At 36.8% G+C, this 25,918-nt stretch overlaps 1 protein-coding gene across 1 annotated transcript in view; it reads left to right on the top strand.

Annotated features, from left to right (window-relative positions):
* Nucleotides 1-25,918, top strand: part of LOC126352916 (structural maintenance of chromosomes protein 3) — a 172,834-nt gene that overhangs the window by 23,079 nt on the left and 123,837 nt on the right. The window contains exons 3-4 of the mRNA XM_050002723.1: nt 598-636; nt 9,666-9,805. Coding sequence (XP_049858680.1) covers nt 598-636; nt 9,666-9,805 — 179 coding nt within the window. The remainder of the gene's footprint in view (nt 1-597; nt 637-9,665; nt 9,806-25,918) is intronic.

The raw sequence follows: 25,918 nt of genomic DNA, 5'->3' as shown, positions 1-25,918 counted from the left end.
TTGTGTCTTAACTCTGTGTGTAGTGCCTTGCAGGGTACACATGCAGAAAACATAGTGAACAGTCTGTGTAAACATTAGTATAACTACTGCAACTGTGTCACAGGTTGTTTTTGTGCTTATAATTTGGAAAAAAATGATCATACTCTTATTTTGGTTCTTTCAGTTGAGATTTGCTATGTTTGTTATAAATTAGTGATGCAGATGCTGTAACGTGTATTTTGATAAGATCGCCATTGAATGGTATGTTATTCCTTTTAAAGCTAAATTGTTGTGTCACTTTATGACATTTCAGTGTAATCCCAAACCCAAACATTCTTTATTGTAAGTCCATTCTACTTGATCTTCCATGTGGAAGGATGTAAAGTGACATGTCTACATGCTACAAAGAATTATTTTTGCCAAATACATCTAGGTCCATTTTTTCATCCTCTTGATTACAAATAGCCAATACAACTTTAGATTGTCAGTGAAATGTAACACTGTAAGAAAAATTCTGGAGCAAGGTAGGGAGGAATATTTTCAGTAGAGGCTGTATGTATTTTATATTTTAATTTTTGTTGTATTCAGGCAACTTTTAATACTTGTTCTTTTTTTCAGTTGGGCGGAATGGCTCAGGCAAAAGTAATTTCTTTTATGGTAAGTCAGTTTCATAGCTCTTAAGTAGCAGTATCTAACTTTGTATATGTTTCTTATAAGAAGTCACAAACCGGCTGACATATATGTGATCACTAATTGGGTTTCTTTAGCTGAAGTTTCTTTTTTTTTTTTTTTTTTCCCCCTTGTCATGATCGTGTTGTTGGGACATATTTATTTGCATCTGGCAAAATAATTTAGAAGGAAAAGTTGGGAAATTAAGGATACTCAGTAATTACGTAAGAGTTGTCATTCTGTGTCTTGAGTCAAATGGTAAACTGTAGGACAGGACCTAGTTGCAAGAGCCATTCTTTGAAAACTTGAACAGCTGTTCGTTTGTTTACAACATCCTGAATGAGTTCTCTGAAGGGTGCATGGAAATGAAAAATCAAAAGCCTCCCAGCACGTGGTCATTCCTAACAGTGAGACGTGGTGTATGGGGGGACAAGTTCATCACACAGTAAGCACATATGGGTTTACTGATTTGGCATAGCACATCATGACAATTACTTCACAACAGCTTTGGCTACTCATGGTATCATATTGTTAAACCACCACCATTGGCAGTGGCAGGACACAAAACATTAGTGGTCCTGGTTAAGGACATTGCAAACAAATAGTAGAAACATTGGAGAGGACAGTTGAGTAGTAAAAGATAAGTGAAGTCAAACCAAAGATTGAAGCATAAATGATGAAGTGAGGAGCAAGGCATAGAAACGAAAGAAGCTGGAGCAAAGGGAGCAAAAGATAATAAGCTTAAAGATATAAAAGAAAACCAAGTAGAGTAATTGACACTTTGGGTACTCAGCCATAGTGCTTGAACCTCCACCAGAAGGCCTTGCTGTTCTTAACGTATTTTAAATTATTACAAAGCTTAAATGGTTTATGTTAGAGCAGTGACAGTACCCTTATTGAAAAGCCTGGACTTTCTTGTTTGAAACTTTGTGTAATACTGTGTTCTTTTAATTTATTCTTTCAAGAAATTTTCAGTTATAACATTGTTTTTGGAAAGAGGAAAAATTTGGTCAAGGATATATGCACTTGCAGTGTAATTTCAATTTAACATTCTTCGATTGTACATTTTTTGTGATTCTACACCATAAATCCACAGCCCCTGTGAAAGACCCATAAGATCAGTACTAAAAATTTCCAGATTTTATGTTTCTTCCTAGTAAGCTTTACCTCAATTCTAAGTTATTATTTGACGTCTCACTTGTTTTCATCCCATTTCCTTTCTACTGACATTTGATGTGACTGAATGAGTTGGTGGCTCCGTGTGTGGCATGGAGTTGAGTGAATATTTTAGGCCGTTGTGGAGAGGGCAGACGTGAGAGAAAAATGCTCACATAATCGATGATCAGCATTGCCAGCACAACTTGCAACACTTAGCTTCACCATGCAACAATGATGCTACTACTGCTAGATTGCAGCAGCAGTGGAAAAACAAGATAGTTGACATGAAGTGTTCCGGAACCAGCCAGTACTTGACAAAGGGGACCAGCCGCCACCTTTCCTAATGCTGCTAGTCTCATCATTTTTGCATGTATTTCCAATGTACTGTATGCAGGAACAATATCAATTGTCAACCTTTTAAATTCAAACACTGAGTCTTGAAGAATTGCTTGGTTATAAGGAAACATAGATTTCCAGCTAGTGAGCTTTTATTGGCTGGCGACTTCCTAAGTCATCCAACAGGCAACACACCCACCCTACCACACTAATAAACATATGACAAGCTTTCCTGCTGGGATGTGTGAAGAGGGTGAGTGGCCGTCCAACAACGGGAGTGCAGATAGGGGTGAAAGCATTTTGTGCTGATGATGTGCTATGACACAGCTGTCACTCGGAAATGGAACAAGAATTTTACAATAGCACATTTTGAAGACTTTTCGTTTTCAGATCTGACACAATAAAATAGCAACAACAATGTAGACTTCTCACATATATATTTTGTACCACACACTGTAGATCATAAAAATTGGCAGTAGTGATAGAGGACATGAAGTGATACTGTAGTGCTAGAGTTTCTTTCAAATTTACATTTTACACGGCATACAGAAATTCACTGAGCCCACATCTAATAAGCTTGTAAGTCAATTGGGGAAGTAAACTCATTTTTTCATGTTGCTATTTCTCTCATTAAGCCTAAAATAACACTTTGACAGTGGCGAGCATCTAAAGTGTGGTTTGAAAGAAAATTAAACAATAACAATGTTAGTGACAAATTTCGCCACTGAGCAAATGTCCACATTTATGCTTATGGTTTAACTACTTAGCTGTTGTGATATTTTTGTTTTAATTCACCATGGTCATTAATTTTTTCTTTTTTCTGGGTGAGCACAAAGGAAAGACCTCTCAGAAATACATATTTTGACATATAATTTCTGGTTGTAGCATGTCAGAAAATAGCTCGATTACCTTGTAGCCAGATATCAATTTCAATTTTATAATGAGTTTTTACTTGCTATTACACACTGATTAAATTCATTACCACAAATTATTGTATAAACATGGTGTTGTACATTTAATTTCCTTCACTTATTCAGACTTTACACAATGTATTGGAGAAGATTGCAATTTTTAATCATAATATGCCAGTCACATGTGTTTTTGCACATACTTTGAGGGGGCAGTTAATGTTTTCCTCGATTCTGCATTTTCCTGCTTTGTGTTTTTTAAGTGAGGGACCGCACAAAAACATGAAATAGGGGTTTCACAGTAATTTCCAGATGAAAACTGCCCTTCCCCCTCCCCCCTTTCTTCTTCTTCTTTTTTTACACAAAGATTTTAATAATGATGTATACTGCTTGTTTTATCCATAGTAACCTCCTTTGACTTCATTTTAAGATGCAATTATGGTTTTTGTCTGATAAATTTTAAAACACGGTACTTTGCACAATTCCACTTCACTTCCATTGCACTGGTAGCTTGTGTCTATGCACCACACTTCTTCAGCATGTGTTTTGCCTCCAAAAGGACACACTACACATTGTTTTTGTTTCTGTCTCTTCCCTATTTCTGTCTCAATCTTTTCCAGGGAATGGTTTTCAGTTGATAACATGGAGAGTCCCAGTGTACCAGGTCATGGTTCAAAATCTCTGCTTTCTGCAAGATCTACACAGATAATTGTCTTTAACTGTGATGTTGTGAGGTATTTTCCAGTTACAATGTACACAAATTTACCATCACCATTAGTGTTATATGGAATGCCAATTTTCTCTGCCAATTCACAGTTTGATGCTCAAATGTCCCATGTGACAGTTGCTGGTCTGATAAGTAAACAGCTAATTTGTTTTTATTATAGTCCACCACACAGGCTGGCTTTGACTTCTCCCTGCCTCTCTCATTAGTGAAAGCTACCACCTCAGCAGCATGCCCTGTACCTACTATGTACACATTTTGTTTGTCTTTCAAAAAGAATGCTGAGATATTTTATGTGTAAAAATTAGTTCACCTCGCTGAAGTTTTGGATCTTTTATAGCACAAGATAATCCCTGTCAAGATGTTCTTGTAGTTTTTGCAGCTTCCAGTTCTGAGGCAAGGACTGGACTGTTGTAGAACCTGTCTGTAAAAACGGTTTAACCTTTTCCTGACAGATTCGCAAGCAATGGCTTTACGAGTGTCACTTTGTTAGTCCTCTCACGTGCGTAAAGAGGAAAATTCCAGAAGTAACGTGTATCTGGCACTGATAACATGTACACTTTTATTCCACATTTATTTGGCTTCTTTGGCATGTTCTTTTTCAAAAACACATGGCCACAAAATTTTCAGGTGCTTTCATCTATTGTGATATTTTGAGATAGAGCATATACATGCTGGAAATGAGCAGACATCGAATCCAGAAAAGGTCTCACCTTGTGTAGTATGTCATAGCCAGCTGTCCCTTTTCTTCTTAGCTACTGAATTGTCATTGATGTGAAACTTTGCTTTCCATATTGTCTTGAGAATGGATAGCTATCTGGTACATGATCAGTATTTTTCGTCTTCCTCGGTATCAGTATGTTGCAAATTTCTTGACCTCGTGCCCGCCTTTGGTCTTCTGCACGCTTTATGCATAGTTTATCAACAGGAATAGTGGCAGTACTTGCTTTTGAAGAACTTCTGCATGCATTTTCCTCATCTGAATCTACAATAAAAGTAGTATTAGCAAAAAAATTGCTTCCTACAGTAATTATGTGTTGAAAGCTCTTTGATTGGAACCTGAGGAAAAAATATTGTGTATTTTGGCATCTGCATTCCTTACCTGAGTATTCAGAAACTACTACTTGAATAAAGTCTATGTAATCAACAGAATGATGCAAATCATCATCCTCCAATAAATCAACATCACTTTCTTAAAAATCATGTAATAACTTCTCGCAAAGGCATACAAAAAAGTAGTAGTTGATCCTTGAATAGCATGCGCGCACCATCTAGTGCCAAATACTTCAACTACAATTTCTGCTGTGCCTCCCAGACCAAGGGAACCTCTTAAGAACACAGAAAGGAGGGAAGGGGAAGATCGAGAACACCCACTTTCAGGCAGGTCACACCTGCCCGTATTTTTTATAAGTGATGGCTCCTAAGTGTGAGAAAGTTGTGTTGTCAGAAGTGTGGCTGGTGAAGGAACAGAAGGGGGTGGAGTTTACAGTGACGAACCATTTATAAGGCGAAGTTATGTGAGTAGCAGGAACTGAGCAAGATCTGCATGTTCATACGTCATTTTAAACATTCCAATGTCCCTATGCTAGATGGGTATACTGTCTGTGGGAAAGGTGGTTTAAATGGGGAAAACATAAAAGTATCATTGACCAAACCGTATCACATAGTCCCTTTGCTTTTGATTTTCAAGCTGTTCCTATGTTAACCAAATTTAACAATATACCATACATCATTTATATTACTCAGAGATGTCCTTATTCATTTTATTGTTAAATTCATTTCGTCTGATGTGTTACTTTAATGCTTGAAATATAAGTCCTCTGTCATCTGCTTCATTAATTTATTTATTGAGTACATTGTACTATCAGGCGTATGTCTTATAAACATTAAGAACAATACACACACCAACAACTATTACGCCCTTCTTTACCATTGAGCTCTTGCTAGGGTCTCCTGAATAGAGTGGAGTGACCTGTGATTTATACTGACATGAGCATTTCCTGATCTTCTTACACCTATCAGAAGACCATCAACAGTAGAATGCTATCAAAAGGTGTACTTGTGGAAGGCAAACTTTGAATGCTTAACCACTGTGTGACGTCCACCTGCTTTATTTCTTCATTGATAGTCCTCGGTGTCGGTGTACGAAGTAGTGATACTGGCTGAAAAAAGGGGGGTTGGAAGTTCAATACTGACTACTGTAAATGATGTAGCCAACAGGTGCACAGTTGTGTTTCACAATTCTTCACTTTCGCTGTTCACAACACCCCAATATACACAGTTAATATTCCAGTTCACTATTGGTTAACTTTTGATAAGCCTCATTAATAGTTTGCAGACAAACATCAAGATACTGGTGCAATAGTTTACCATTGAACATCTACGAGCAGTAAAAACCTAACCACACATTTCTTGCCTCATAATATGGTACATATTGAAAAGACACAGTCATTGTTTTAGCTCACGGCCTACTGCACTTATTTCACAGTTAAGTGGATGTGTTGTTGCTGATCTAACCAATTCAGGTTCCTTGCCTGGAACTCAGCTGTGGACTGACTGACTTGGGACCAAAATTGGGCCCTTATATATCCTCGCAATAATAGGCACTGAAACTACATTGTTCGATGTTAAATTTACAGAAATTACAATTGAAACTTAACTTATTCAATTAACTGCATGTTTCAAAAAATTGGTTCTTTTTAACAGTTACTTCTACCATGAGAGTTGGGCCAAATTATTTGTTTAAATGATGAAATTAACAGATATAGTTATGCAAACAATACTTTGGACAAAATTGGTAATTACTTTGGAAATGATTAAGGGCTGGCTTTGCTAAAATGTTTTTGAATACAGCCAAATAGATTATTAAAGAACACTATTAGTTGTTCTCCCAAATGTTTATAATTATTATAGAATTTATATTTGTTTATAAGTCAATAAATAGAATTTAAGTTATGAAACAAATACTGATTTCATCCTATAATGAAAGATATAAACTAATAATAGTCAAAATAAATTAGAAAATCAATTACATACATAAAATAAAGCACAAAATTAGATCTGGTGTTATATTCTTTAAAACTGAGGGCCAACCTTCCTCTTTTATGAAAATGCGGAGTATACTCATGTATGTTAATGGCAATTAGTCAGACATGAAAAAATGAATTTTAAGGAGGCAGATGGCAAAACAAGAGGGGAAGTAAAAATATCCCAGCTTGCTTTGTGTGGGAAATGCCACGTTTAGTGCCTGAGGAGAAATGAACTTTTCCAGTTTAATTGAAGTAGTAGATACCTAACTGCCAAAGAAGCGACTGCTGATGAAAGAGTTAGGACTTCAGTTCCACTAGAGTAGTGTGCATGTAACAATGCAGATGGTGTGGCATTACAAAGCAGCAGTGTGGCACATGACACATTAGCCAATAGCATTATTCTGCAATATCTGCCTGTATCATTTTGAGTTATTCCACATATGTGATGGTTGTTTTTCTGTTGTAATGTTCATTGTGGCTGATGTAAAGCAAACACAAACATTATGATAATGGATTACAGAGATTGTGTTCTGAGTATTGGAAGTTTTTGAGAGAGAGAGAGAGAGAGAGAGAGATGCAGAAACAGTGTTCCCTGGAAGTGCATACCCAGTGCAGGGGTCTGTAGGATGCAGCAGCAAATACCCCCACTTTCAGAAAAAAGTATCTTCACAAAGCAAACTCTCATCCTGCCCTGCCAGGCTACACAGACAATCAATTCAGTATTGATTTGAAGTAAGGGGAATACATGATGGGTACTGACTTGTGTAAGCACCCAGGATCATTTGTTGTGAAATCTCGAAACTATTCCACCATTCATTGTGGAATGAATTGAGTCCATTTCCATCTTTACTCAGGTCCTGTGTGTTTTCTTGTCCCTGTGTGGACCACAAGGAAAGAGAATAGCTACAGCATGTGGTGTGGGACAAAGAGCAGGCTGGCAATGCTACAATGCGAAATATATCAAGCACATGTTTTATCATGTGCATTTCACTGTGACAATGAAACTTACAGATGTTCCTTGTCTTAAGTGGAGTTAGATTTGTCAGTGATAGTCCATTTTAAATTAATCATTTTGACTACAGTTGTGCCTTAACCCAAATAACCCTGACGTCCTTCTGGAAGGACGGCGTCACTCACTGTTGAAATTATTTATTTTTACCAATAACGCATTATTGCAACGGACTGTGACGCATTGTTATATGAAGTAGACTGAGTCAGTTGCGCGCTTCGACAGTCAGTATGACGTTGTCATTCATAGTGAGTGAGAAACTGTCTTGAAAATAGGGCCTATTTTACCATGGACGAACTGACCAACCTTGTCATCGATGTGTGTGTATATATTTTCTTTCATATTGCATCAATAATTCTGAAACTTGTCACATAATATCTTCAACAATTAACCTATATTATTTACGGTTTTCGCTAGTTGTAATTCAATAATGTTTTCAATCGTACTTCCAGAAGGACGCCAGGGTAATATGTTGTCATTTTGTATTCATAGAAAATGATGTACACTGATGGAACTTTTGGACATGTTAGAATCGAAAGATGAGGAAATACCTAACACTGGCACGTGTAGTAAGGATTATGAGACGAAAGGTATGGGGTATGGTGTGGTAATGACTTACATTGACGAGTTACTTCCACATGTTCCATATCGAATACACTTTGATAACCTCTTTAGCAGCGTTGAACTACTACATGACCTAAAAGAGAGGGGCGTGGAAGCAACAGGAACAATAAGAGGAAACAGCTAAGAATTGTACTCTATCATCTGTAGATAAAATGATAAAAGAAGATAGAGGATCATAGGAAGTTTGTTCTAACTCAGCATCCGGGATTTCCATTGTACGTTGGAATGACAACAAAGTTTGTACTGTAGCCACCAACTTTCACAGAGTGCAACCACTACACTCTGTAACAAGATTTTCCAGGGAACAAAAGAAAAGGATTAGCGTGCCTCAACATAACTTATTATACTCCTACAATACTCATATGGGAAGCATAGATCAAGCTGACCAAAACGTATCCCTATATAGATGCGCTGTAAGAGGGAAAAAGTGGTATTTCCCGATAATTGCACATTTTATAGTCATTGCAGAGCAAAATGCCTGGGATCTTTACACGCACAACGAAGAACCCATAGATCATCTGACATTTCGTTGTTGAATTGTCACTGCAATTCTTGAAAGTAACAGAAGAGTCACTACCAGCAGAGGATGTCCTAGTATGAGGGCAAAACTAGATTCTAGATTTGATGGAAGAGAACATTAGGTTGCTGAATTACAGATGGACGAGATAACAAAAAAGAAGCAGCTGAAATGTCGAAGTTGCCAATGTACGTAAACTATGACGAACCACTTCATGTTTGTTGCTTTTTGTCTTATCATACTAATACATAAAATATGTGTATAGGTTATTTTCTTTGTATTTTGTATTTATTAGCTGTTTTAGCCCATAATTCAAATTTATTTATGTTTATTTGAAAGTATAAAAACCAAAACAAGTTAATTGTGCAGTGTCATATACTTTAAAAACATGTTCCCTTATTGTCCTGACGTCCTTCTGGAAGGACGCCCATTTTTGGAAATACTAAATAAAAATAAACACTCAAAATTGTTTTTACTTTCTTCCTTACAACCTTGTGAATCATTGTAGATAAGATATAAATCAATTTTGAAAAACAAATAATTCAGGACTATCTGGGTTAATATTATGATGAATATGATTGACAGATGCAACAGACTTTGTAAATCAGAATGTCCGTGGGATTCACTATATGTTTTATAGGTTGAACATCCTATTTATTGTTTAAATATTAATTGAATTTTTGATTGAACTATTTTTGTTTTCATTTTATAGCAATCCAGTTCGTGTTGAGTGATGAATTCTCTCATCTCAGGCCAGAACAGAGGCAGGCTCTCCTACATGAGGGTACTGGTCCACGTGTTCTGAATGCCTATGTAGAGATTATTTTTGACAATACCGATGGACGACTACCAGTAAGTCTGTACAAATGTATATACTTTTTTTGACATAAAATTGAAATAATAACCGAAACATTAGATGCCACGACTTGCACATAAAATCACTTATGTATTGTGGCCAAATGTTAATAAAAATGGTGACTTCAAAGCCAAAAGTGCAAATGTCTTGGATAGATACAAATTGCCAACAAATAGATATAATAATCTGTGCTGGCCGCATCACAGACTTCATGTATGCAGTTTTGTACCTGTGCTATGTACAGAAAGCAGATGTGTTTTTTAGAAATGTATTTCATGCTACCAGGAGTAAAGTTATTATCTTAAAGTTGTTCTGGAATAGAATGTAGTGTTCGAATAGAAAACTGTAGCAGTATTGTAGGAACAAATATAGTGTAGGCAAAAAGTATACGCAGTTCAGTTTGTAGAGTTGAAATTCTGCAGGTAAAACTGTCCTTAAATTTTTGTGGTTACCATTGCTGCAAACATTTTAGTTCTGTTTATTTGGTAGTGAATTACAATTAATTCTACTGTTGTAAAATCCATTAATAGTAAATAAACATCTAATGTAGAAAGACTGTATCTCTGTGTGGCAGTTATTAGGTGGTAAAGCCAGTGATTCAAATAAACATTATATTTTGATGGGATAATTGGCACGAGGCAGTACAATGGATGTTCAGACCGTGTTCACTGCACATATAAGTACTGTATTGATGTTCATTCTGTGGCTCAATTGTTTTATGACTGGAAACCGTGTTTTCTGTCTGTCTACCATACAGTTTGGTGATTTCGTACTTATCTACATGTTGCAATACCCAGTTCAGTAGATCTTGAAATGGCATCACTTAACAAAGTCTACTTATACCCAACATTGTTGTACTTGATAATGGCTTATGGCTGAAATCATGATAGTTATATAGTTCGTTCAGTCACATGGCGGCAGTATCATTCAAACATTCTCAGAGAATTGGTCAGTACTTTTGGCGTGAGGTAACAGTGTTGATGCTATGAATAGTTATCTAAGAAAGGAGCACTCATTCATCATTCTGCCTCTGAGTGACAGTGCATAAAGACCCACATCTTGATCGCCTCACCAAATGAGCAGTCATTGCTGAAGTACAGCCCTAATTAGGACCAGTGTTGCACTAACAAGTACTGTTTGTTGCAGACTGGGCTATGTGCAGCAGTATCAGTTAACGGTCTTCCTGTTATCATGCAACCCACCTAGAATAGTGTAGAATGGGGAGCAACTGAAGGGTTGAATGGCACAAAGTTTTGTTTAGCAATCGCAGTGGATTCTGCCTTCATGTCAGTGATGGCCACTAACAGGTGTGCCATTGGCAAAGGAAGCAGCAACTGTCAGAATGTCAGGTAATAACTACAGGAATAACTTGGACATCATTTTTTGAAGATCCATAGTTTTCAATAACCATTTATCTATGTAGTTAGTCGAGGGAACGCTAAACAGTGTACATCCAGACATCGTTTGGCCCTTTGTGTAGATGCTCTTATGGTGTCACTTCTCACTGTAACAGGCACACTTTCTGAGATGATGTCAACTCTCCTGGCCATCACAGTTACCATCCTTGGCCCCCGTTGAGTACAAGTATATATGGGATATGGCATCTGGTTGTTCTCCAGTGTTGTTTCTGCAGCACATTCATTATAAATATGATTGTCAGTATTTAGATTATGGGTGGACTAGCAGTCCACAGGCCGGATCCAACCTGCAATTGGTTCCAGTTCACCCCACAGAAGAAATTTGTGGGAGAGAGAGAGAGAGCGAGGCATTCGCTCGGGGTATTTCTGTCGACACTCGGATGATTTTTTTGTTTGCAGCTCATGACACAGACCAGTGTCTTTCTGTGCATGTGTGCAGTGCTATTTAGTTGCCTCAGGATTTGGACAACAAAGAGAAACACATTTCAGATCTGAGCATGAAGCTCTGGTCCGTGTTGAGTGGAGAGGGGACAAACAGCTTACCACCTGGAAGGGATTTTGGGAGAAGTGTTTTTGCCTCTGGATCAGTACTGATAACTCAAGCATGCTGTTTACTGCTTACTCTCTATGTCTGTGCTCCACATTGATAGATACAGGTGTTGGTAGTTTGCAACAATGGCACAAAAATTAGACTACTCTTAAAATGCATTGATTTGAAGAATGGCAGCAGAGGCCATGACTTGGTGAACAAACTAGTCATCTGTCATCATTTCACGCATAGAGTTCTGTGCTAGTCGTTTGTTATTTTGTGCAAGAGTTTCCATGCATTTTCACTTAGTTTGTTCACAAAATGTGTGGCATCAAGAAGAGAAAAGTAGATACTGGATATCACCAATTCCAGGAGAAATGTACGGGGGATTATTCCGTTACCATATACAAAGATAAATTTGTTTGTCTGTTGTGTAGTGAATCACTATCTGTTATGAAGGAATAAAAAGTGAAAAAGCACTTTTTGTGAAACACATCGTTCAACACAGCTTACAGGGCAACTGCGGAAAGACAAAATTAAAATTGTCAGTAATGTGGTTCCATGAGCATTACTTTTACAAAGCCCCTCACACTAATTCACCACCAGTTCAAACAGTATTAGGATGACCTGTGCTCTGATCCTGAAAAGTTAATTTACTATTGTGAAGTGGGATGGTTGGGGAATGGCAAAATGCTGAAACATTTTTATGATCCCTGACAAGAAATAGAAGATCTTGTATGGCTACCAGAGAGAAACCAGTAGCTGATGTAAATGAGCCTAAAGGATTTATAATTAAAATGGCTTCAATTACAAACTCTAGAAACAAGGCCAATTAGTTCATGAATTATACGACGATCTGGAAGCTTTTCAGGCAAAGAAGCACTTGTCAGAAATGCAGATATGAGCTGAAAACATATCGTTTTCCAACAACATCTGCTTAGGAAAATGTTAGTTACGTTATTAATGCTTATGAAATGAAATCCTTGTTAATGCATTTGGCCACAACATTTTTTCATGTGAGGAATGTAGAAAGCACTTTTGCCGTATTTACTTACCCAATAAATTGTGACATAGAAAAGGCAAAATTCCTTCAACTGGAACAAATTAAACTTCAGGAACAATTTCTTTAAAATTGAAATTTGAATAAGAGCTGTGGTGGAATCTTAGAATGAAGAAAAATATCACCAACTGCGATCGTTGGCAGGAGAGGAACTCTGTCTTTATAGAAGAACATACAATTGTGAGCAATTTTCTCTCTCATGGAAGCAAACAAATACATATGATATCTATGTAAATACATATGAGGTTAACAGATGGCAATGTGAAAAAATACTTTAAGACTCTGTGTCAATGATGTAAGTCCAAGTATGAACACCATTGTATTAAATATTCGGGCTCAGAGTGCACATTAACCTGCAAAATTGTGTTCGGTGTATTGTATTTAGACAAAAGTTACAGTGTTTCACACCAGTCTCTTCGCAAGATAATATTCACGTGTTCTTGAAGGGGTGCATTTTGAGGTACACGTTATTTCAATGACTTGTCAGGAAGCAAGGCACCAACCACAAACCATCACAGACAATACAGTTTTGACCAAGGGTGTTGCTGTCAAGTCATGTGACACTTCTCCTCTCTCTCTCTCTCTCTCTCTCTCTCTCTCTCTCTCTCTCACACACACACACACACACACACACACACACACACACACACACACACAGTTTTTTCCCCGAAGCCATCATATTTCACACATTTTGCTACCCTGTATTCTTGTGTTTAGTTTTGAGAGTTTCTATTGATAACATTCATTTTCTTGAAAAGGCGTATATTGAGGTGCAGTTTATTGCAATGGTCTGTCAAAAGCTTAGCACACAGTTTCAAAATATATTATCCATAAAATTCACCATCATGGATGCTGTACCCTCAGACTTGTGTGTTAGGGGCTCTGTTACCATGTCACTTGAGTCCTACTTTCTCATTGGCTGTACAGTCTGTAAAAGTTTTAGGGAGCTCTGCTGTCCTGGTTTGAGCACTTTCAGCCACTGTGTGCAGTTCTAACAAAATAAGATTCATACCTATCATCTACAATGCTAGAAACGCCACACGAAAGTTAAGCAGCTGTCACATATTCAGTATTATTGTCAGTATATCAATATCATGATTGTCTGAGGGCAAGAAATATTGATGAACAGTATTGGTGCCTACCAAAGTATTTTCAGTATTATCAACATGTATTATCTGAGTGAAGGCAGTATTTTCAGTTTGACAGTTTGACGTTCTGTTGTTTGCCTTTTTCCAGTTTGATGTTTAATACAGTTGATATGTGCCAAGCTCAAGTCATTTTGATTTTAAATAGTGGAAATGAGAACACTGTATTATGGCATTTGTACTTGTTAATTAAAACTGAAGAAACGGCAAAAATGTGGTAAATTAAGGAGATGGGACCTGGATAAACTGAAATAACCAGAGGTTGTACAGAGTTTCAGGGAGAGCATAAGGGAACAATTGACAGGAATGGGGGAAAGAAATACAGTAGAAGAAGAATGGGTAGCTTTGAGGGATGAAGTAGTGAAGGCAGCAGAGGATCAAGTAGGTAAAAAGACAAGGGCTAGTAGAAATCTTTGGGTAACAGAAGAAATATTGAATTTAATTGATGAAAGGAGAAAATATAAAAATGCGGTAAATGAAGCAGGTAAAAAGGAATACAAACGTCTGAAAAATGAGATCGATAGGAAGTGCAAAATGGCTAAGCAGGGATGGCTAGATGACAAATGTAAGGATGTAGAGGCTTATCTCACTAGGGGTAAGATAGATACTGCCTACAGGAAAATTAGAGAGACCTTTGGAGATAAGAGAACCGCTTGTATGAACATCAAGAGCTCAGATGGAAACCCAGTTCTAAGCAAAGAAGGGAAAGCAGAAAGGTGGAAGGAGTATATAGAGGGTCTATACAAGGGCGATGCACTTGAGGACAATATTACGGAAATGGAAGAGGATGTAGATGAAGATGAAATGGGAGATATGATATTGTGTGAAGAGTTTGACAGAGCACTGAAAGACCTGAGTCGAAACAAGGCCCCCGGAGTGGACAACATTCCATTGGAACTACTGATGGTCTTGGGAGAGCCAGTCCTGACAAAGATCTACCATCTGGTGAGCAAGATGTTTGAAACAGGCGAAATACCTTCAGACTTCAAGAAGAATATAATAATTCCAATCCCAAAGAAAGCAGGTGTTGACAGATGTAAAAATTACCAAACAATCAGTTTAATAAGCCACAGCTGCAGAATACTAACACTAATTCTTTACAGACGAATGGAAAAACTAGTAGAAGCCGACCTCGGGGAAGATCAGTTTGGATTCCGTAGAAACACTGGAACACGCGAGGCAATACTGACCCTATGACTTATCTTAGAAGAAAGATTAAGGAAAGGCAAACCTACGTTTCTAGCATTTGTAGACTTAGAGAAAGCTATTTACAATGTTGACTGGAATACTCTCTTTCAAATTCTAAAGGTGACAGGGGTAAAATACAGGGAGCGAAAGGCTATTTACAATTTGCACAGAAACCAGATGGCAGTTATAAGAGTCGAGGGACATGAAAGGGAAGCAGTGGTCGGGAAGGGAGTTAGACAGGGATGTAGCCTCTACCCGATGTTATTCAATCTGTATATTGAGCAAGCAGTAAAGGGAACAAAAGAAAAATTCGGAGTAGGTATTAAAATCCACAGAGAAGAAATAAAAACTTTGAGGTTCGCCGATGACATTGTAATTCTGTCAGAGACAGCAAAGGACTTGGAAGAGCAGTTGAATGGAATGGACAGTGTCTTGAGAGGAGTATATAAGATGAACATCAACAAAAGCAAAATGAGGATAATGGAATGTAGTCGAATTAAGTCGGGTTATGCTGAAGGAATTAGATTAGGAAATGAGACACTTAAAGTAGTAAAGGAGTTTTGCTATTTGGGGAGCAAAATAACTGATGATGGTCATAGTAGAGAGGATATAAAATGTAGACTGACAATGGAAAGGAAAGCGTTTCTGAAGAAGAGAAATTTGTTAACATCGAGTTTAGATTTAAGTGTCAGGAAGTCATTTCTGAAAGTATTTGTGTGGAGTGTATGGAAGTGAAACATGGACGATAAATAGTTTGGGCAAGAAGAGAATAGAAGCTTTTGAAATGTGGTGCTACAGAAGAATGCTGAAGATTAGATGGTAAAACATCCCAGCTCCTCCACCAAATTATAACATCCCAGCTTCCTCAACCAAATTATAACGTCCCAGGACTTTCTGCACCAAATTATAACATTTCAGCTCCTCAACACCAAATTAAAACTTTGCATTAGGAGGTGTCTGCTTCGGCAAAAGGTCTTGAGTTCATATTGACGACAACAAGTAATTCTTCATCACAGACGTTTATTTACAAACAGAACTGACAGACTTCACAGACTCAACAACTGACTCTCCGAGCTAACCGCACTGCATATCCGAACTGAACTGGCCACTGACAACTCCTAGGTGTATTAATATCTTTCCAAACAATGAGAGTCTGACAATGTTTTGTTTACAATACGATAGCAATTCACAACTTAAAACTAAATTAGACATTACAGAATTTTAGTACAGATTAAAGTAAGTAAAAGGATCAGTACATATAAATTCTTACAAGCATAATTTCCAAATAGATTTTATAACATTTTTCTACCAGCTTCTGGATAACCTTCACCAGATTTGTACCGATGTTTCCAGAAATATCTTGACATTTGATTCGGGATATTTCTTGGGTGATTTAGAACAACTACTTATATGCAAAACGATTCAAATCGTGTTTTAAAATGTAAATAAATCTTTTTAGCAATATTTCTTGATACAAATCGTCTTTCGAAATTAGGTTATGAAACAGTTTTCACAAGTTTTCGTATTTTTTGCGATCATAATATAGAATTTCTCCATAGAAAGCTCCAGAAGTGTGCATTAAACGTTCATTTAGAGACTTTCTCTTTAGCTGGTGAGTTTTTAAAATTATCTTGTCCATATTATACGAAATAATTTAGCTCAAAACTGATAATTTATACAATTAATCAGAGCTACAGCAAACAGTGAGTCTTTCTTTTACAAAATGAAATATAATTACAAAATTGAATGAAAATAGGTTACTAACACTAATATATATTTACATTAATTCTATTTTTGTTCTTTCTGTGCAAAATGTCCTAATATTGACACAGTACAATATTTAAACATCACCAAAGTTTCCCTTACATTTTGCATATCTGTATCGACATCCCCTAAAAGTCTACAGTATCGAATACTTCAATATGTCACAATATGTCCTGTAATGTTACACATCCCCCCCATCAGCACTTCCACGTGAAACACGGAAGGGTTGATATCCTTACATTACAAAACAGAAAAGTTTTACACATATCTTTGGTGTCTTCTTTCTTGAAGACCGGTGATCTTCTTTCTTGAAGGTCGGTGATCTTCTTCCTTAAGGGTCGGTATACCTCAATGCCACACACTGTATTTCAGTCTCATCTTCACAGTCCGTATGGTTTCCATATACACTGCAGGCTACCACAGGCTGCAATAGCACAGTCCGCTATGAATATACAGCATACAGTGGTCAAACCCAGTTACACATTAGCAAAAGCATTTAATAGTCGGTGGACCGGTTTTTAAGGACACAGAAATTTGAATTCTCTAAAGTCTAATTACTCAAGAAAATTTACTCTAAATAATTTCTTAAAGCTAAGAGAGGATAGACTGACAGATGGAGAAAATTGATTATACAGGATCACAGAATAAGTGTAAGATGCAATGCCAGAATACGAAAATGAAATATGACAATTGCATAGCTAGGGGACCTAGTGCTCGCCAAACACTTAGCACACAAAGAATGTATGCTCCCCTGAGGAATCAGATAAATACAACATAACAAAGTATACAAAAATATCCTGGTAAGATTACATATAAAAGTCTATAAACATCTATTATCTAAAATACTTTTTTACATTATTTTTTAATACAATTTCAGTTCGGTCACGTTTCGTAGGCCAAACAGTCTGCCAGAATTTGGGTAGACTAGACGGTAAGCATTCGGATGAGGATTGTCCTGAATCTTGAAAGGTCCAATGTATATGTCAAAAAACTTTTTTAATTCACCACTGATGGCTTTAGACTTCTCTTGTGTTTTAACAAGGACCAAGTCTTCAATTTTAAATTGAGTAGGCTTCAATTTTTTGTCATGTCTACATTTCCTCTTATCACCTTGAGATTTCATGGTCTTTCTCACTATTTTCTCTCTCTCTTGAGTACTTAATGGTTTGCAGACTGGAAAATCAATGAAATCACTAATTGGATGTGGTGGTTTGCTATTATACTGTATTTCATAAGGCGAAAACCCTGTTGAGGAATGCTGTAGGCTGTTCACAACATCTTCGAATTTCTCAACATAATCAATCCAACTAGCATGATCAGTATTGCAGTAGGTTCTAAAGAATCACCCAATTTCCCTCATGTATCTCTCCGAAGGGTTTCCTGACGGATGATAAGCTGAAATAAGAATGTGACTTATATTTTCATCTTCAACAAAAGCTTTCCATACTCAAGAAGTAAATTGAGTCCCATTGTCTGATAAGATTTTCTGAGGTTTTCCAACCCTGCCAAAATAGTCTCTCCTGATTTTTGAAATAATGATCTTACTGTTTGCCTTGCGAAGAGGGTATAACTTAATGAATTTTGAAAAAACATCAACCATAACAAAAATGTAGCAGTAGCCTTCTCTGGTCTTCGGTAATGGTCCATATAAGTCGACAGCGACTAACTCGTGTTGTTCTTTTGGTAAGATATTTTGCATCAATCCTCGACAAGTTTGGTTGGATACTTTTACTCTTTGGCACCTGTCACAACCCGTCAAAATTTTTCTAACCCTCCTGGCTATGTTGTTAAAAGTACACATTTTCTTGGATTTTCTGGATACACTTTTGAATCCCACAATGACCAAAACTTTCATGAATGTACTTGATGAGTACATTGATGTACTGTTCAGGCCAACATAATTTCCATACATCGCTATCTACACTGTTTCTCTTGAATAGAATCCCCTTGTAGATTTTGTAATAAACTCCCACTTTTTCATGTCCCTTTTTCCCTAAATAACTTTTGACCAGTTTACAGTTCTCATCGTGGTTCTGATTCCGTCGGATGTCATTACAAATGTCTCTGATTTCTTGTTCATTGTCCACCTCTCTTAAATACATAATTTTGAATTCTTTTTCACACTCCCCACAGTCATCTTCAAAGTCACCCCCCCACAGGTAGTCTAGATAAAGCATCAGCAACTACATTATCAGGTTCTCTAAGATATTTTATTGAGTAATTAAATTGTTGTAACAAGAGTGCCCACCTGGTAATCCTTCCATGATGCAACCTACATTCTTGAATATAAATTAATGCCTTATGGTCTGTGTAGACAACTACCTGGTTTCCCAATAAATAATTTCTGAATTTAGAAAATGCCCAGTAAATGGCCAAAAGCTCTTTCTCGGTAACAGTGTATTGCCTCTCATGTTTTTTCAAGGTTCGACTAGCAAAACCAATAGACCTGCGTTCTATTTTCCCATTTATATTTACTTCTTGGAAAAGGTAAGCACCTAGGCCATAATCACTACTATCTGCCATAATGCAAAAAGGTAAACTTAAATCAGGACGGTACAAAATTTGACTGTTACATAACTGTGTTTTTATTTCTTCAAAAGCAGCTTCACATTCCTGATCCCAAACCCACATTGCGTTTTTCATCAGCAATCTGTTAAGACTTGGAGCATTTAGAGCTTGGGTACTAATGAACTTTCTGTAGTAACCGCACATCCCGAAAAATGACTATAGTTGTTTCTTGGTTTTTGGAATTGGGAATTTTGCAGTTGCCTCGAGTTTTTCAGGATCTGGCAAAATACCTTCCTCAGAAATACTGTGCCCTAGAAACTTCAATTTTTTCATACCAAACTTACATTTAGATAATTTAAGTGACATTCCCCCTTTCCTTAATCTATTGCAAATCTCCCTCAAAGTATTAACATGTTCTTCCCAAGTTTCTCCAGTGATCAAAATGTCATCTACATACACAGTTAATTTTGATAAAAGATCTTTTCCCAAAACAAAGTCAAGTGCTCTAATAAATTTGGCTACTGAGACATTCAGCCCAAATGGTACCACACAATACTGGTAACATCTTCCCCCATACAAAAAGGCAGTATACTTTCTGGAATCATTTTCTAATTCTACTTGGTGAAATCCTGATGTGAGATCTAAACTGGTCATGTATTTCATTCTTTCAAATTTATGAAGTTATTCGTCTATATTCTCGAGATGATCGGTCTCTCTTTCCAGATACTTATTTAGGTGTCTTGAATCTAGTACAAGCCTGACACTGCCATCACGTTTTGCAACCACTACCAAAGGATTATTGTATTGGCTCTTACTTCTCTCAATGATGCCCCACTCTTCCATCTTTTGAAGTTCCTTTTCTACATCTTTTCTGTTTGCAATGGGTACACTATAAGGTTTTATAAAGAATGGCCCATGTGGTTTTAATCTGAGTTTACATTGATAATTCTTTACTCTGCCAGGTCTATCATCAAAAACATCACAGTAATTCCACAGTAATCTTTCTAACTCTACCTTCTGTTCTTGGTTCAAATTATCTGATTCCCGTAATTTTTCTTGAACTATATCCCCATATTCTCCATCATCATAATCCTCAGTAATTTCCTCTACACAATAACCACTGTCTTTAGAAAATGTAACGTCCCTAATTTCAATTCCCTTATCAGCACAGTTTTGAACCGACATGTCAGTACTGGAACATACTCTCGTCTTAGGATCAATAAAGGTAAACAAACTCTTTTCCCAATCAAATGCTGCATTAGCTTTTAATATCCAGTCCATACCCAACAGTACATTCTCATTTAGGTCACTTATTACAAGACATCCTTGAGTAAACTGTACATCATTTATACTGAAGGACAACAACACCTGTCTATTAACAATTTTGCTCAGTTTGCCGGTAATGCCTCTAATTTTTATTCCAACAACTGGTAATTCAACAAAGTCAGGATCATGCTTAATTATATCTCTTAATTTGCTTGAAATGGCACTAATTGGACTCCCTGTGTCAATCAAACAATACCCTTCCCAACCTGCAGCTTTAATTTTTATGTATGGACTACCAATAGTGGTGTTTTCCCTTTCTTCCTGTTCTTCATACAAAAGATCTTCTGCTATCTCATCATACCTCTGTTCCATATTTATGTTTTCGTTATTAGGCAATACTTTCTTCAAACTTCTAGGTCTACTGAAATTTACTGGAATGTCTGGATTACTATTTACCTCACACACATCCTGACTAGTACCCCATTTGGTGATTTCATTAGGCTTAAAAGCAGAAACTGGTTCACAAATTTCCCTTAATTTGATCTTAACATCATTGTCATCACTGTAATCTTTAAATTTGTCCCAAACAGATTTCAAAATAATCTCAGATGCATCAGCACAATCAACCCCCCTGTCTCCTGATGTATTACTAAGCTGAACTGGCACAATCTGATTCTCATGTGGAATGTAGTTAGAGTTCCTGGCACAACTATTCTCAACACTATTGCTTATAACATCCTCCTTAACTTCAACATAAACTATTCCATCCAATTCACCATCAAAATCTTCTAGTACATAATCACCATTAGCCTTAACATCAACATTATCATCATCATTGCCTGAGCTTACACTACAAACACTACTAGGATCACCAACATTACTCACAACACCATCTTCACCAACCACATCCACATGAATATCAGACTTTCCAGAAACTTCAGTACGAACATCATTATGACAACTTACATCTAAAACATCACCACACATAAGTTTGTACAATCCAAAATTATCAAAGTCATCCTTACCTTTCATTTCAGCATTAGGTGCTTCTTCTTGATTATATAAATTTGCAATTATATCATCTTCTAAGCCTACTTCACCAAAGGTAGCCTGGTTCCTATTACAGTTGTTTCTAGTATTTTCTCTGATGACATTCCAAAATTTCCTGTCAAATTTAATTTTTTCATTACCTCTATTTACAGATCGATTATAAGCATACTGTCTATACTGGTTAGGTCTCTGATTATAGTGCTGTCTGTTCCGGGTGAAATTAGCCTGATTTTGAAAATTCCTTGCCCCAAACTGACAGACTCCCAGTGGAGCATTTAGTCGTTTAAAGGCCTATGTCTGTCGTTTCCCTGCCTCGGGTTACCTTCTCTCATGTCATTACCCCAGGACCTGTTTCGATTTTCCCATTCTCTGTTTGAATTAAAGTGCTGATCATTCCTACCAAAATTTCTTCTGTCATTGCTATTATAATTATCCCTGTTGTTGTTAAAGTTTCTTCGTTCACTATTATTGTTATTATTTCCACGGTTCGGTTCCCACCCTCTGTGTGATGAACCTACAAAGTCGTTAAATCTGTTGTTTTGTTCAAAGGCTCTATCAAGTTTGTCCACATATTTCAAGAATTGTTCTATGGACTCATCTGGACCATATACTAAACCCCATTGTACTCTTTTTGGAAGTCTCCGTTTTAGTGCATCAATTTGAGTTAGCTCATCAAATGGCTTATCCAGATGCACTAATTTTTGCAACTGTTTCTCACAATAGGCTTTCATTGACCCATCAGATTCTCTGTAACTAGGACCATTCAAGAATTCACTTTTGATTCAAGCTTGCTCAGTTTCAGACCAAAATTTGGTTAGAAAACATTTTTCGAAATCTTCAAAGGACATTTCCGCGGAACAATTCTGATTGGCCCACGAAAGCGCCTCACCATCAAGTAATTTCTTTACAAATTTTATCTTAACACTATCTGTCATTATGGACGTGAACTGCTCCTTGCAGAATTGCATGAAGTCCTTTGGGTGTATATTCTTGTCACCGGGATAAGTTTTAATGGGAAAATTTCCCCATACCCCATTACAACTATTACTAAAACCTTTTTGCAACATAGTTTCTTGTATTTCTACAAATTTTCTGTCTACAGTTTTTTCGACATTACCTACTCTACTACAAATTTCTGTGACCTTTTTGTCAGAATCAGATTTGAAAGATTCAATTTCGCTTTCAAAAAATCGTTTTGTCTGGTCAAATTCATTTCTCAATTGAGAATTTTCCTCATTTACAAAATCAACAACTTCTTTAAGTTTTGACTGGTTATTTGAAATTTCATTACTTAAATCAGTTTCAAGGACAGAAATTTTGCTCTCAACCGTGTCCACATGACAACTAAGTTCTTTTTGGTTTGACTCAAAAGTAATCCGCCATTCTTCGAGAACCTGATTAGTGTGAGCAATCTGTTCTGTATTTGAATTTATTTCTGATTTTAAATCACACACAGCCTTCGAAATCGACCTTTCCATCTGTTGTTGTGTCTGTTCAATTTGTTGACGTAATTCGGCACGAGAATCGTCCATCTTAGAGTTTAACTCTGAAAACATTTGTTTTAACATTTCCAACATTCCTACACTGTCACAAACACTTTCCCTAATAGGTGTACTTGCTACACCGCTGTCAATACTGAAATCTGCGTCTTTTTCCATTATTTTAGAAAGCAGGTACTTATCTTAGTGTCCGTCGGCGATCGTTGGTGTCCGTGTTTTGCGAAATTTCTTCAATTCCAGGATGGTTTCACTCGGTTGATTCACTGCTCTTCTTGTGACCCCAGAATCGACGTATTTACTTCTGAAGAATGACTGGTCCGTCGAATATCCTCTTCTTGTGGTCCCAAAACAGACGTATTTTATTTTGAAGAATCACTGGGTGGTCGTCAAATCCTCTGCTTCCTCCACCAAATTAAAACATCCCAGCTCCTCCACCAAATTATAACATCCCAGCTTCCTCAACCAAATTATAACGTCCCAGGACTTGCTGCACCAAATTATAACATTTCATCTCCTCAACACCAAATTAAAACGTTGCATTAGGAGGTGTCTGCTTCGGCAAAAGGTCTTGAGTTCATATTGACGACAACAAGTAATTCTTCATCACAGACGTTTATTTACAAACAGAACTGACAGACTTCACAGACTCAACAACTGACTCTCCGAGCTAACCACACTGCATATCCGAACTGAACTGGTCACTGACAACTCCTAGGTGTATTAATATCTTTCCAAACAATGAGAGTCTTTGACAATGTTTTGTTTACAATACGATAGCAATTCACAACTTAAAACTAAATTAGACATTACAGAATTTTAGTACAGATTAAAGTAAGTAAAAGGATCAGTACATATAAATTCTTACAAGCATAATTTCCAAATAGATTTTATAACATTTTTCTACCAGCTTCTGGATAACCTTCACCAGATTTGTACCGATGTTTCCAGAAATATCTTGACATTTGATTCTGGATATTTCTTGAGTGATTTAGAACAACTTCTTATATGCAAAACGATTCAAATCGTGTTTCAAAACGTAAATAAATCTTATTAGCAATATTTCTTGATAGAAATCGTCTTTCGAAATTAGGTTATGAAACAGTTTTCACAAGTTTTCGCATTTTTGTGATCATAATATAGAATTTCTCCATAGAAAGCTCCAGAAGTGTGCATTAAACGTTCATTTAGAGACTTTCTCTTTAGCTGGTGAGTTTTTAAAAGTATCTTGTCCATATTATACGAAATAATTTAGCTCAAAACTGATAATTTATACAATTAATCAGAGCTACAGCAAACAGTGAGTCTTTCTTTTACAAAATGAAATATAATTACAAAATTGAATGAAAATAGGTTACTAACACTAATATATATTTACATTAATTCTATTTTTGTTCTTTCTGTGCAAAATGTCCTAATATTGACACAGTACAATATTTAAACATCACCAATGTTTCCCTTTACATTTTGCATATCTGTATCGACATCCCCTAAAAGTCTACAGTATCGAATACTTCAATATGTCCTGTAATGTTACAATGGATAGATCACATAACTAATGAGGAAGTATTGAATAGGATTGAGGAGAAGAGAAGTTTGTGACACAACTTGACCAGAAAAAGGGATCGGTTGGTAGGACATGTTCTGAGGTATCAAGGGATCACCAATTTGGTATTGGAGGGCAGCGTAGAGGGTAAAAATCGTAGAGGGAGACCAAGAGATGAATACACTAAGCAGATTCAGAAGGATGTAGGTTGCAGTAGGTACTGGGAGATGAAGAAGCTTGCATAGGATAGAGTAGCATGGAGAGCTGCATCAAACCAGTCTCAGGACTGAAGACCGCAACAACAACAACTTGTTAATTTAAAACAAACAAAAATTTCCCAACCTAGAACTGATTAGCTGGGCTATGCTGCAGCATAGCCCAGCTAATCGGTACTAGGTACCAACTAATGTTGGTTGCCTTACCCCTTATCTGTAGCATAACCCAGGTAGTTGGTACTAGGTAGGGAGGTCTTTCTTGGTTTTGAATTAAAAAGTATGAATGCTGTTAAATAGTTTTTCAATTTTCACTTGATAGGGACACTGCTAGCAAGTCACTTCTGTTTAGCTTTTTGATTAATTAATAATGTCTGCAGTGTCAGATTTATACAATGTCGCAGTATTTAACAGTTTTTCGTTTTCCTCTCAGTGGTATCAATTTTACTGTTTTCTGGGTAAACATAAAATGAATATACTCCTGAAACACGTTTTGAGGCATAATTTGTTGGTGTGGCATATTGAGAAACATGGCCCATTCATATAGGTGCAATAATCCATAAACATTAATGTCGCAGATGCTATAGTTTTGCCTTTATGCATGTCCTGTGACGAGGTAGCCCACTAGCTTAAGTAAGTATGCAGATTAGACCTGCGGGTAACAAAAGGTTTCTCATGTCCGATATAGATTATTACAACTGTCGTATAAGCTAATGGTAGTAGCGTAAAGATAGTGGGGTCCCTTCAGTAAGTCAAAATCATTTTCCAAGGACTATATAATGATTTAAATGCAGTTGCTTATTTGGCACAGATTCAGAAGTTTTGTTTATACATGGAATAATAGCTTCACAAACTCGGGCTGTTAACTTCCAGCGTGTCATCCTAGTGTTGTCACAGAGAACTTGCAACAACAAACTAATTTCAGTG

This window comes from Schistocerca gregaria, chromosome 1 (genome assembly GCF_023897955.1).
Source record: "Schistocerca gregaria isolate iqSchGreg1 chromosome 1, iqSchGreg1.2, whole genome shotgun sequence".
Classification (NCBI taxonomy): domain Eukaryota; kingdom Metazoa; phylum Arthropoda; class Insecta; order Orthoptera; family Acrididae; genus Schistocerca; species Schistocerca gregaria.
The sequence above is the reverse complement of the archived record's forward strand: the minus strand, read 5'-3'. Positions and strand labels throughout refer to the sequence as shown.